Source organism: Notolepis coatsorum (assembly GCF_963971535.1).
Source record: "Notolepis coatsorum genome assembly, contig: SUPER_7_unloc_3, whole genome shotgun sequence".
Lineage (NCBI taxonomy): Eukaryota > Metazoa > Chordata > Actinopteri > Aulopiformes > Paralepididae > Notolepis > Notolepis coatsorum.
This window is the reverse complement of record NW_028174878.1, coordinates 618,698-631,149: the sequence shown is the minus strand read 5'-3', so window position 1 is coordinate 631,149 and position 12,452 is coordinate 618,698. Positions and strand designations below refer to the sequence as shown.

General features: G+C 41.9%; 1 protein-coding gene across 1 annotated transcript in view; it reads left to right on the top strand.

Moving 5' to 3' along the window:
- LOC311232743 (B-cadherin-like) overlaps positions 1-7,055 on the top strand; it is a gene marked incomplete at both ends in the record, with an annotated part of 33,330 nt that extends 26,275 nt beyond the window's left edge. The window contains 2 exons of the mRNA XM_084338323.1: positions 5,471-5,691; positions 7,025-7,055. Coding sequence (XP_084194449.1) covers positions 5,471-5,691; positions 7,025-7,055 — 252 coding nt within the window. The remainder of the gene's footprint in view (positions 1-5,470; positions 5,692-7,024) is intronic.
- Between the last annotated feature and the right edge of the window lie 5,397 nt (positions 7,056-12,452).

Genomic DNA, 12,452 nt, shown 5'->3' with positions numbered 1-12,452 from the left:
AAATCTATGAATAGACCCATCTCAAAATTTATTTGGTGCAACAAAATGCCTAGGATAAAGTTATTGACACTTATGAAACCAGAATCCATGGGAGGTCTCGGTCTCCCCAACCTCCAACATTATTTTTGGTCAGCCCAATTAAGAAATGTACTGTCATGGTCGTTGGGAAGACGGGACTCACAGTGGTTTCAGTTAGAAGCTAAATTTGTTGACCCGTTACCATTGGACTCTCTCATATTTATAAAACAATTAAAAAAGATAAGAAACATAGGTAATTGCTTCACTGTCTTTAACACACTATGTGCTTGGAAGGACTGCTCAAAAAAACTGGGTATCACCAATTGTACCCCCATATACTTTCCTATCTATCACAATCCTGATCTAGATAAACATCTAAGATCAATTAATATACTTAAATGGGCTCAGTTGGGGATAAGTCAATTCAAAGACCTGTTTCATACAAATATGCAGTTAAAATCATTTATGGATTTAAGAACAGAATATGCCATCCCAAATACTGATTTCTTTAAATATTTACAAATGAGAAACATTATACACATACTGAGAAGAGAAAATAAAATAAGACTAGAATTACATGAAATAGAAGAAATACTAATGTCATCGACCACAATTAAAGGTAAAATTAGTGAATTTTATGACATCTTCTCCAAAGAATGTCACTCATCTTTTTTGCCTTTGTTGAGGATCTGGGAGACAGACCTAACCATGAAATTTGCAGAAAATACATGGCTAAATATTTGTGATAGAATACACTTTCCATTTACAAGTAACAAAATCAAAGAAGCAAATTAAAAATATATCCATAAATTGTATTTAACTCCAATAAAAATGCATAAAATGTCTAGAGATAATTCAATAAACTGTCCTAGATGTAAAACTAACGAAGGAACATTTCTACACATGTTTTGGCACTGTGATAAACTAAAACGATTCTGGAATTGTATTCATTTATTTACAAAATCTGTATTAGAAACGGAATTTGACTTGTCCCCATGTGCCTATTTACTTAATGAATTACCAGAGATCCAGATGGATCCAAAAAAATATAGACTGCTGATTGTTATAACATACTTTGCCAAGAAATGTATTCTCCTGTTTTGGAAAAATGACTCTTCGCCCACTTTTGAGATGTTTCAAGATCAGATATCCCAGCTTCTTCCATTGGAGAGATTGACCTTGGAGGAGCGCGGCCGGGGGTGGATGTTCCGGGACCTTTGGTCTCCGCTGTTTTCTCGATTGAGCAGAGGGACTGTTGATTGATACGGCTAGTGGCGGTATGTGAATATATCCGCATGCTGTCGCTGGCCGTGTCGATTGGTGGTTTTGCTGTTTGGTTGGGGGAGGGGTGGGGGCCGGGGGTCTTGGGATGTCTATCCCCGGTTGTGTATTTTTTGGAGGTGGGTTTCCCTAGTGGAAGAAGTTGTACAACAGACGCGTAAGAGGCCTGTCTGTTGTATAACAATGATGTTGTTGTTGTCATTGTTGTTATTATTTATTATTGTTTATTTAAAAATACGTATGAGAAAAAATGAACAGTGTAAACAATATCATTAACTCTGAATATAAAAATATGAGAAAAGCAAACAAGACGCGGTCTCGGACTGGTGGGGGCCCCTGATTCGAGGTCTTGGTGAGTCGGAGTGTTAAAGAGGCATGATGCTCTGGCTCGCTGGGGCGCCGGATTTGGGGTCCTCACAGGGTAGGGACCTTGGTTGTCGATACTGGAGATGACGGGTGCTCAAGTAATCTCGCCTTATGGTACATACATGTGGGTATATGCATGTATATATGTATATATATGTGTGTGTGTATGTATATGTATGTATATATATCAGTGGCGAAGCGTACCGGAGTTAACCGGGCCTTCATAATATTATATATTATTAATATTATATTCCAAATAAAATAAGTCCCTCGATACTCCGTGCTGCTGCTGCTGACTTGAAATAAAATAGACAGTTCTGTGGGCAGTCGGCCCGACACTAAACAGCAGTCTGTTATAATCACATTTGTATGAGCTAACGAATTCCGTTATATTGGACATTTGTATTAATTATATCAAGTGAAGAATTGAGAAAGCAGAGAGAGACAGCAACATTATCGTGTGGTTCAACGTTGCGTGATCGCTAAAACCAATGCCGATCTCCGCCTCCCAGCGAGTTGTCATTATTAGACATGCATGGTGACTCAACAACGAAACAAATGTAACTATTTTAATACAATTCAAATTGTGCTTAGAGGGAAGTTACGGTATGCAAAGAAAGATCAAGTCAAGAATTACCAAATGAAACGCACAGCAGCCCAGCCAATATTTCAAGACAGACATATATGTGTGGAAATAAAATGCGCAGCGGCAGATCAATATAATCAATATAAATTAATTTGTTTCACTCACCATTTTGACGTGGTTCACCTGAAGACGAAATCCATCCTCCTGTCCGTTTGGGTGAACTTTTCAATGACCCGGTCATACAGCTGATCAGTCCTTTTCAGATCCAGGAGCATTTCTTTTTCAATTGACATGGAGGATAATGCAGAGAGTCGGGCTTGTCCGGTTGTATTCCTCGCATATGTTTTAATGCGCTTGAGGGCAGAAAATGTCCTTTCCACGGTTGAGGTGGTGACAGGGATAGTTACAACTAAACACGTCAGTTTATATAGCTGCTTCATGCTTTCACTGAGTTTTTTTTGTTGAAGAAATAGAAGAAGGTCAGATGGGTCCTTTCCCTGAAAATCTGCCATAGAATACATGACACCAAGTTCGGTTTTCAGCCGTGGCAAGTCAAAACGCGGCCCGTAGCTGTCAGTCAGGCTTGTGAAAGCAGTTTCAGGGAACGTTTTCTTATAGATGGTGAACTGCGTGGGATCCAGAAGGGAAAGGAATGAAAGCTTTACGTGATCTTTAAAACGAGTTGTCATTTGATTTAGAATATTGTCAATAATGCCATCATGCACCTTCTTGTAGTATGTACGTGGATCTCCGCACGCTCTGCGCCCAGGTGGCACACCGGTGGTGTTCACTGTCTCGTCATAGAGTTGCTCAAAACGTGGCCTCTGCTCCTCAATGCGAATGCAAAACTCGTCCACCCGAGCCAAACAAAACTGCATGTCAAATGACGTGCTCTGCAAAATGTCAAAAAGAACATCTGCATGGGAAAACATTTCGTAAAATGTTGAAATTAAAAAGCTAAATTCAAAGGTGCTCAAGTATGATATATGAGCATCAGCACCGCCTGTAGCAGTATCGTCAAATTCCTCGTGGTGGTCAACTATGTACTGGAACACGTCCTTAAGAGCATCTTTCTGTTCAAATACAGTGCAAACCAATCTTGATGTGAAATTCCACCTAGTTGGTGCAACTCGTGGCAGTCGCCTTTGACACATCTGGTCAAGCACTTGCGTACGTTTGGGCGATTTAGTAAAGAACGCGGCCATGGAAGACAGGTGTGAGAGGAAGATTTTGCATTCTTGAATTTTTTTTACACCTTGAGATAAAACTAAATTAAGGACATGTGCATAACAGTGTATGAAAAGCGCATCGGGGACCCTTTCCTTCACTTTGGCTTGGACACCGTTTAGTCCCGAGGCCATAACAGGTGCACCATCGTAACACTGCGCTACAAGTTTATCTGTGCATGCATATTCCTCCAAGAAATTAAGAGCCAGGGTTGCAACCTCTTCTGCTGTTTTGCCCCCCGACACATCCACATATTTAATGAACCTCTCTTTTACGCCACCGTCTGTTACATAACGAAGAACAATTGACAGCTGTGCAGCATTGCTCACATCGGACGTTTCATCCAGCATTAGAGCTACACATGACGCGTTCCTTATTTCTTCTTTAATTTCGTCATTCATCACATCAGCAACAGCACTTATCAAATCGTTCTGTATTTGACTTGAGGTTCCAATAAATACCTTGGAAGTGGTCAGATGGTAGTGCAAAGCTGGATCATATTCTGCTAAAAATGACAAAAGCTCCAGGTAATTCCCCCGGTTCAAAGATGTTCCACTCTCATCATGGCCCCTGAAAGCCATCTCCTGTTTCCCTAGGAAAACCACGCAGTGTATGAGCCGTTTTAAAATATCCCGATTTTTTTTGACCTTTTCGTTGTGCATCGTTGTTTCTCTCCGTCTCTGTTCATCCAGCTGTAAATCAATCCTTGCGTCTCCAAATGTTTTCAGACTAATTGTTGCCTTAAGGTGACTTGCCGAGCCTTCATGCTTTTGTGCAGACTTTGTTAAACAGGTAAGGTTATCGAAGCCTCTAAAGTTCCACGCACCCTTGTCGGTCCCAAACAACAAACATTCCCAGCAGAAAAGCTTCTTCCGTGAAACCGAGCCAGTCATCCAGGGGTACCGTTCCCAATTACTAGCCTGGAAATGTCGCTCGTAACCAGCCTTTGATGCCTGGCTGATTTCCAGTCCTTCTGGGGTTGGGCGGCCTTTTTTGATAATGTCCATCTTTTCATTGAATGTTCTTCTTGTAAAGGGAACTGTTAATAAATCCGCAACAACATCGACGGTATCATTTGCTGCTGCCATGTTTCAGTTTGTCTCGTGTTGTCTTGCTTGATAGTTAACTAAGGTAGCAAGTTCCGCGTTTGCCGTTTTGCGCTCTGATTGGCCGACGCAGCCAGACTCTAGAATACTTTGGCATCTAAAAGACTACGCCCATTGACTACAGCTCCAAATGTGATTGGCTGATCAAACTGTCACTCCACACCTGGGCTCCTGTTAAGGTTTATTGGGCAGGTCGAGCTAGAATACCCGATGGAGGAAAGTCTGCCCAGAGACTTGTGAAAAGAAATCTCCGATTGGCTGTTATTTTCTCCTGTACAAAAACGCTCTAATGCGCAGTGAATGGGTCGAAAACAACTATGGCGAGTGAAACAGTGCGGTTTTAACAGATTAGCGACACAAACTATTTTAATACATTTGATTAAAAAAAATTGAAAAATAAAAATAAAAAAAGTAATTTTTAAAATTCATATTTTCTTTCTTCTGAGGCTCACAGGGCCTTCTCTGAATACCTTGAAGGCCCTGAGAATTCGCCACTTATATATATTCTTATTAATTTATATATTTAATTTATACATGATTTTTTTTTTTTTTTTTTTCCATTATTCTGATTTAACTGATGGTCTTGTCATTGTCGTTATTATTATTATTATTATTATTATTATTATTATTATTATTATTACTGTTATTGTCCTGTGATGTCTTGTTTATCAGTATTGTTATTGTATTGTATTGTCTTGTTTCATGTTGAAAAGGGAAAATAAAGAAAAACTGTTAAAAAAAAAAAAAAAAAAACAGGTGTATATCATATTCATATGTGTTAAAAGAAGATATGATGAGATAGATGGAAGTCTAATTCTACCCGGGATGGGGACGTTTCATTGTGTGACGTGATGATTGTGTAGCTAATACGACGCTTCTCTCCCAGAACGACCGTCTCCTGGTGTTTGACTACGAAGGCGAGGGCTCCGACGCCGGCTCCCTCAGCACCATCTGCTCCTCCAGCTCAGAGGAGGAGCCGGATTACGGGCGCCTGAACGGCTGGGGGCCACGCTTCAGCAGGCTGGCCGACCTGTACACCACTCAGGCTGAGGAGGAGGACGATGACGACACAGAAACACTGCCAGGGAAAACAGGACTGGACACACAGTATCGCTATTTAAAGAAAAAGGTTATTATAGTGGCATAGGTTATTAGCTCCGCCAAAGACGTTATTGTTTTCGTCCCCCGTTTGGATGTCTGTGAACAATATATATCTGGAAAAGTAATACTTTCGAATGGAAGACACCTGTTGATTTTGGTGACCCTATGACCTTTTCCTCTAATGACACCATCAGGCCAAACTTTCAGTTTTCAAATTAGCGTATCTTGTTAGTCACACAACTACAAGAATGCACACGGTGCAAACCTCCACCCACTTTGCCATAACTCACATGCAACACTTTACTGGGTAGACGACACAAGAGTTGATGTTGCAACATTTATTTCTGGCTATAGATCATTATGGTGGCGCCAGAGGAAAGGTCACAGGGTCACCCAGATTAACTCTCCCCCTAGGGGTCATGAATATTCCCAGCAAATCAACAGGTCTCTCAACCTAGGGGTCATGAATATTCCCAGCAAATCTTCTGACAGTACAACTAAGCGTGCCGAAGTGTCCTTGAGCAAGACACTTAACCCCTAACTCAGTGGTCACCAACCCGTCGATCTTGATTTTAATGATATCCTTCTCGCCACTGACTCTGGTGACTCCCTTATTCTCGTACTTTTAGATCTCACTGCTGCCTTCGACACAGTGGATCACAATATTCTGCTCTCCCGTTTGGAGCACTGGGTTGGCATTAAAGGCCAAGCCCTGGAGTTTTTTAGATCATATTTGTCTGAGAGACGTTTTTGTGTTAGCCTGGGCGACGCTGTATCCTCCACAGCACCTCTCCCCTGCGGGGTTCCCCAAGGCTCAATTCTCGGGCCAATTTTATTTGTGTTGTACCTGCTCCCCTTAGGGCCTATACTCCGAAAGCATGGCATCTCCTTTCACTGCTACGCAGATGACAGCCAGATTTACATGCCATTAAAAAGAAACACTACCAACCCGGTAAAACCACTATTAGCATGCCTTGATGATGTTAAGGCATGGCTGGCATCAAACTGTCTTTGTCTCAATGACAGTAAAACAGAGGTCATGGTGTTTGGTCCCAGCAATGGTCATGTGCCTCCTCCTGGTGATTTGGGCCCTCTTGGGCTTTTTGTGAAGCCAACAGTCACCAACCTAGGGGTGAAATTCGATTGTGACCTAAAGCTGGACAAGCAGATCAATACTGTGGTGGGAAGGAGCTTTTTCCAGCTTAGGCTGTCTAAGGTCAAACCTTTTTTATCCCGTTCTGTTTTTGAAACGGTTATCCATGCTTTTATGACCTCTCGCCTTGATTACTGTAATGCCCTGTACGTGGGCGTCAGTCAGGCCTCCCTCTCTCGTTTGCAGTTGGTGCAAGACGCTGCTGCCCGTCTGCTGACGGGAACGCGAAAGAGGGAGCACATTTCCCCTGTGCTGGCTGCCCTCCACTGGCTTCCTGTGCGTTTTAGGATTGATTTTAAGGTTTTACTGTTTGTTTTTAAATGTTTGAACGGCTTGGCACCGGGTTACCTCTCAGACCTGCTGGAACCCTATGTTCCTCTAAGGTCCCTCAGGTCCTCTGACCAGCTCCTCTTGGCCGTTCCAAACTCCAGGCTGAAGCTTAGGGGGGACCGTGCTTTTGCAGTGGCAGCCCCAAAGCTCTGGAATGAGCTGCCACTGCATGTTAGGCAGGCCCCCACTCTGCAGGTGTTTAAATCACGCCTCAAAACACACTTATTTGCTCTGGCTTTTGTTTTTTAAACCGTTTTCGAGAGGTTGGCCTTTTTATGTGACACATTGTACTGTTTTATTATGTGTTTTTATTACATTTTTATGTTTTATGTTTTATCCTATGTTTGTGGACTTGTACAGCACTTTGGTCAACTTTGTTGTTTTAAATGTGCTATATAAATAAAGTGGATTGGATTGGATTGGATTGGTTGATCTTTGAGACTTTCCCTGTAGATCTTTCCCTGTTTTTTTTTTTTCAAAAAAATAAATAAAATAAAAAAAATGTATCTTTCCCTGAGAGTCCACATTACAGTTCTACTTTTGTTTTGATGTGAAAAGTGATGCTGCATAAGATGACTGCACTTAGTACTGACTGAGAAAGTACACATTACAGTTCTACTTTATAAAATGCTAATTGTAAATATGTTTGTCAATGTTAATAATATGAGAAAGTCCACATTACAGTTCTACTTTTGTTTTGATGTGAAAAGTGATGTTGCATAAGATGACTGCACTTACCACTGACTGAGAAAGTACATATCGCTGCTGTCGGGACAAAACCTCATAACTCCATTTTTTTTTATATATTTTTTTTCTATAAATCAACTCCGTAGATCATCCTCCATATGTGTGTGTGGGTTTTACAAAGTTTAAACAATGGGAAAGCATTAAACCGATCATCTGTCTAAACCTCCTAACACTATTCACCCTCAAATCTGTGTTCGTTTTTTTCATCTGCTGAAAAGTTGGGTTTTTGGAGTTATGAGGTTTTGGCCCGACAGCAGCGATATTACAGTTCTACTTTGACGTTTTAATGTTGGACCAAAGCATTGCATGTAATTTGAATACAGGCAAATAAAAGTCATTTAGTTTAAATTGTACAATCTTGGCTGTCTTTTTCTCTCAACGCTTCAATAGGTAGATCTTGCCTTCACCAAAAAAAAAAAAAACGTGATCTTGGGCTTAAAAAGGTTGGTGACCACTGCCCTAACTGCTCCCAGTGAGCAGGTTGGCACCTTGCATGGTTGCCTCCACCGTCATTGTGTGTGAATGTGTGAGTGAATGGATAAAAGCGCTATATAAATGCACCATTTACCATTTAGCAGGGGTGTAAAGTACTTGAGTAATTGTACTTCGTTACAATACTTAAGTACTTTTTTTGTGGATTTGTACTTTACTCAAGTATTATTAGGTTTGTATACTTGTACTTTTTTACTCAATTACATTTCAGAGAAAAAATACATACTTTTTACTCCTTACATTTAATATGCAGACCTACAAAGTACAAATCTCGCAGGTCCAACCATTTTAATTTGTATATTTGTTTCTCTGGCCGAACTAACGTTAACGTTATTAATCCTGCGGCCGCAATTTATTTAAAAACAGCCAATCAAATCCCCATCAATGGGAAATTAACCCGCCCATACCCATGCTGATTGGTCCTTGTGCGTGACTAGAAAGCGAGGGTCTTTGATTAAACAACTGCTATCAGAAGAATAGATGGTCAGAAAAAAAATGTTTACTTACTTTTTAGTACTTTACTTTTTAGTACCTAAGTACATTTAAAAGTAGAAACATTTAGACTTTTACTCAAGTGTGTTTTTAGCCAGATACTCTTTTACTTGAGTAAGGTTTTGAGACGGTACCCATACTTTAACTTGAGCATAATTTCTGGGTACTTTTCACACCCCTGCCATTTAGACGTACGGCGTACGTGTCGGGAGATGAGCTTGTTTGAACATTTCTTTTTGGTGTTCGCACTTTTTCCAGGAAGAGAAGACAGTATATTTCTTTAGATGTGTGATTATTTTTGGCATATAGTGATAAATAGATTGAGAACTAGGTGCATACAAAAAACGTTTAAAATGGAGGGGGGAGGAAAACACTTTTAATTTCATGGGATGTTTTAAAGCTAGAGCGAAGATAGTGGAATCATGTTGAACTAGAACTAACCCAGGTTTAGCAACGTTTTTGAGGTGAATAATTGGTTGTTTTCCAAGGGATCCCTTGAACTTTTACCTCAAAGGATCTGAACGACAACAGCATCAACAGAACCATAAGAGTGTCATCTTTACAAACTACCAGTTTATTCTAGTCCCATGTAGTTGAGGGTCAAAACCACACAGTTAATGGCATGCAGTACAAAGATGTTACTACATACTGATGTGGAAAATATACCCTCATGTCCAGATAATCATCCTGTCACAGTCACCTTTTATTTAATACATTTTTAAATGTTCCTGTAGTTTCTTTTCCTATTTATTCTCTGTACATAGTGTAGGTGTGACAGGCAGAATATTAGTATAGTGCAAAATAATAATATATTTCAAAGTTGAAAGGGTTTTAGGGCTGATCAAGCTGTGCCATTTTACTTTCTGATTTCAATATGCTTCATAATTATTTTGTTGCCATTTTATATTTATTTAGGTAGAGTTTATCTACAGACTGAAAAGGGTGATGTATTTATAATAAAGTTTCTTTTTAAATGTGGTTGAAGGCAATTTTGATATGAAGTCATTCTATTAGCCTACAATAATCTCAATATGTGTGTATGGTGATTATTTGTATTTCATATTTGTGTTTCATACAATATGTACAGACTAGCCTACCTTTGGAAAATAATATGATAGGAAATAAATCTTCGTAGCAAGACAATAGAAAGTCCCAAGATTTCCCATTGTACTAATGAAAAGTAGTAACTACACTGTATATGGAATTGAGAGTTGAGACGCTCTGCTATAGCGTATTAACGTAAGGTTATGTATATAACCAAGTTCTGTGAATGCTAGTGACGCTCAGCATCATATTGCATATATCTCGCTTCAGTGGATATGCACTGAATAAATTTCAAAATGTACCTTTACATACCAACATCCGTCTGACCACACCCCCATCTGCTGCCTACATAAGCAGGGGTGGGGCCACACACTCATCTCCTTCCCAACAAATTTCACCACAATGAAAGATCAAGGGCCGCAGTGGCGTCTAGATGCTGAGCGTCACTAGCATTCACAGAACTTGGTTATATATGTAGCAGTCTGGAAAATATGGTATATTATTCAGAACTGCTGACTGTGTTTATATCCCTTTTTGTACACAAAGACATTCTAACTAGTGTCATTGATTCACACGAACAATGACCCAAACGTCCCTGTCCAAAGAGCATGTGAATACGGATCATAAATGACAGTATTGATTCATATTTTACAGTGCGTCTCCTCTTGTGACTGGCCGGCGGGACCAGCAGGGGGCAGTAGCAGGCAGAGAGTGGCGGAGAGAGCTGAGAGATGATAAAGGGAGGAGGCGAGCGGAAGTCGTTCTCTTCGGCAGTGAACTTGACAACGAGAAGTCACGTCTAACGGGGGGGCTCTGGATAGCCCCGTTGCTGACTTTATGCCGGAGTGCCCCGTGGAACAGTGACGGGTGATAGGAAGTACTGGCTAGTGGATACGATATCCTAGCAGTACCAGTGTTATGATATTATGAACATTAAGTGCAGAGTCAGGCACTAAGAGTCGAGTTATACCTAGTTACAGTGAGCGGTATAGGTAGCGTGCGGCTAAGGATCACAGTAGCATTGCTCGTGTTATACCTAGTTACAGTGACGGTATAGTCTGCGTGCCAGAGACGTACGGGACATCCAAGCAGTCTGCCCGGGCGTCAACAGCTGTCTGCACCGGAGAGCAGCAGCACACCTGCTCCAGGCTGCCTGCAGGACACGGGGAGTTCTTTACCACCAGCAGAGTTCGCCCAGCACCAGCTCCGCCAGCACTGCCTCTCTGCTATAGCTCCGCCTGCTAGCACCTGCGGCGCGAGTGTTCGACGCCATCTTGCCACCAGGACGGTGGTGGAGCGGCGCGGCCGCCATTTTGGTAGAGTAAACATTAGGGCTTCGGCGCCCAGGATCCTATCGTACATTACACAGTGTGTCGCAGCCTACGGGCGAAGCTGGTGTTTGCTAACCACAGTGCATAGGGGTACCCCATAAACAGTACATGCCGGCATTAGCATAGGGCTTTTGTTTTGGTAATTGTGGGCCCACACTTTGGTTTTATTTCCTTTTCTTTGAGCGTGATACAATGTGTGTGTATTAATATTTTCCCATTCAATTAACCCTTCCCTGGGGGGGGAAGTTACAGACCTGGTGCATTATAATTAAAGCCTTTTGAGGTATTATTCTGGCCGTATAATTAAAGCCTGTTGAGGTATTATACAGGGTGAAGACCCAGACGTGGGTGATGAGTCAAACACAGTGAAGTATATTATCCCGGATAGTAACCCAGAGGTGGGTGCATAATATACGTGTTTATGAGGTATTGAGTTGAACAGCAGGGGCTATAGTAGGACTTCAGCCCAATTGGCCAGTAGTATTAAATAATTGTAACTGAACAGTACAATTAACATAAAGACTTGAATGGGGTTCTGTGTGCGTGTCCATTCCTGTGCCCTGCATTAACTCTTTTGGTGTGGGTAACGTATATATATGGTTAACCCCTTCCTACCCAACTCTCCCCTTTTCAGTGGAAGGTTTCTAGGGTCATTGAGGGAGGGTACTGCTTGCGGGGGGAACTCAGAGTATTTGATTACAATTCAGTCACGAGGTGTGGGAGGGTCTAAGGAGCGACTGGGAGGAGTGGGAGCGTGTTGGGGAGTACTGCTGACCGCCCTGCGACAGGGAAGGAAGACCAGAGTACCAGACCAGGTTGGTAAATCCCGGGCCCCATCCACTCACACTACCAGCCTCCAGTCGACGCCCCAGGCCCAAAGACGAGGGTGCAGCCAGACAGAGTTCTGCTGTGTCCAGCTACCTCCTGACTGCCAGCAACCGTTCCCACGAAGCAGGGATAATCCACCCTGCTACATTTGGCGTCACGAACAGGATCAACATCCTAACTTACTCCCTTGACCGAGACCCGTAGAGAGACCCACGATGTCAAAGAAGGAGACCACCGCCGCGCAAGAGATGGCGGCGAAGTTTGAGCAACTGCAGGAGCAGTGTCAGACTCAGGCGGTACTGCTAAAGCAGCAAGCCGCAGCGATGAAGGAGTTGACTGACCAGGCCCTC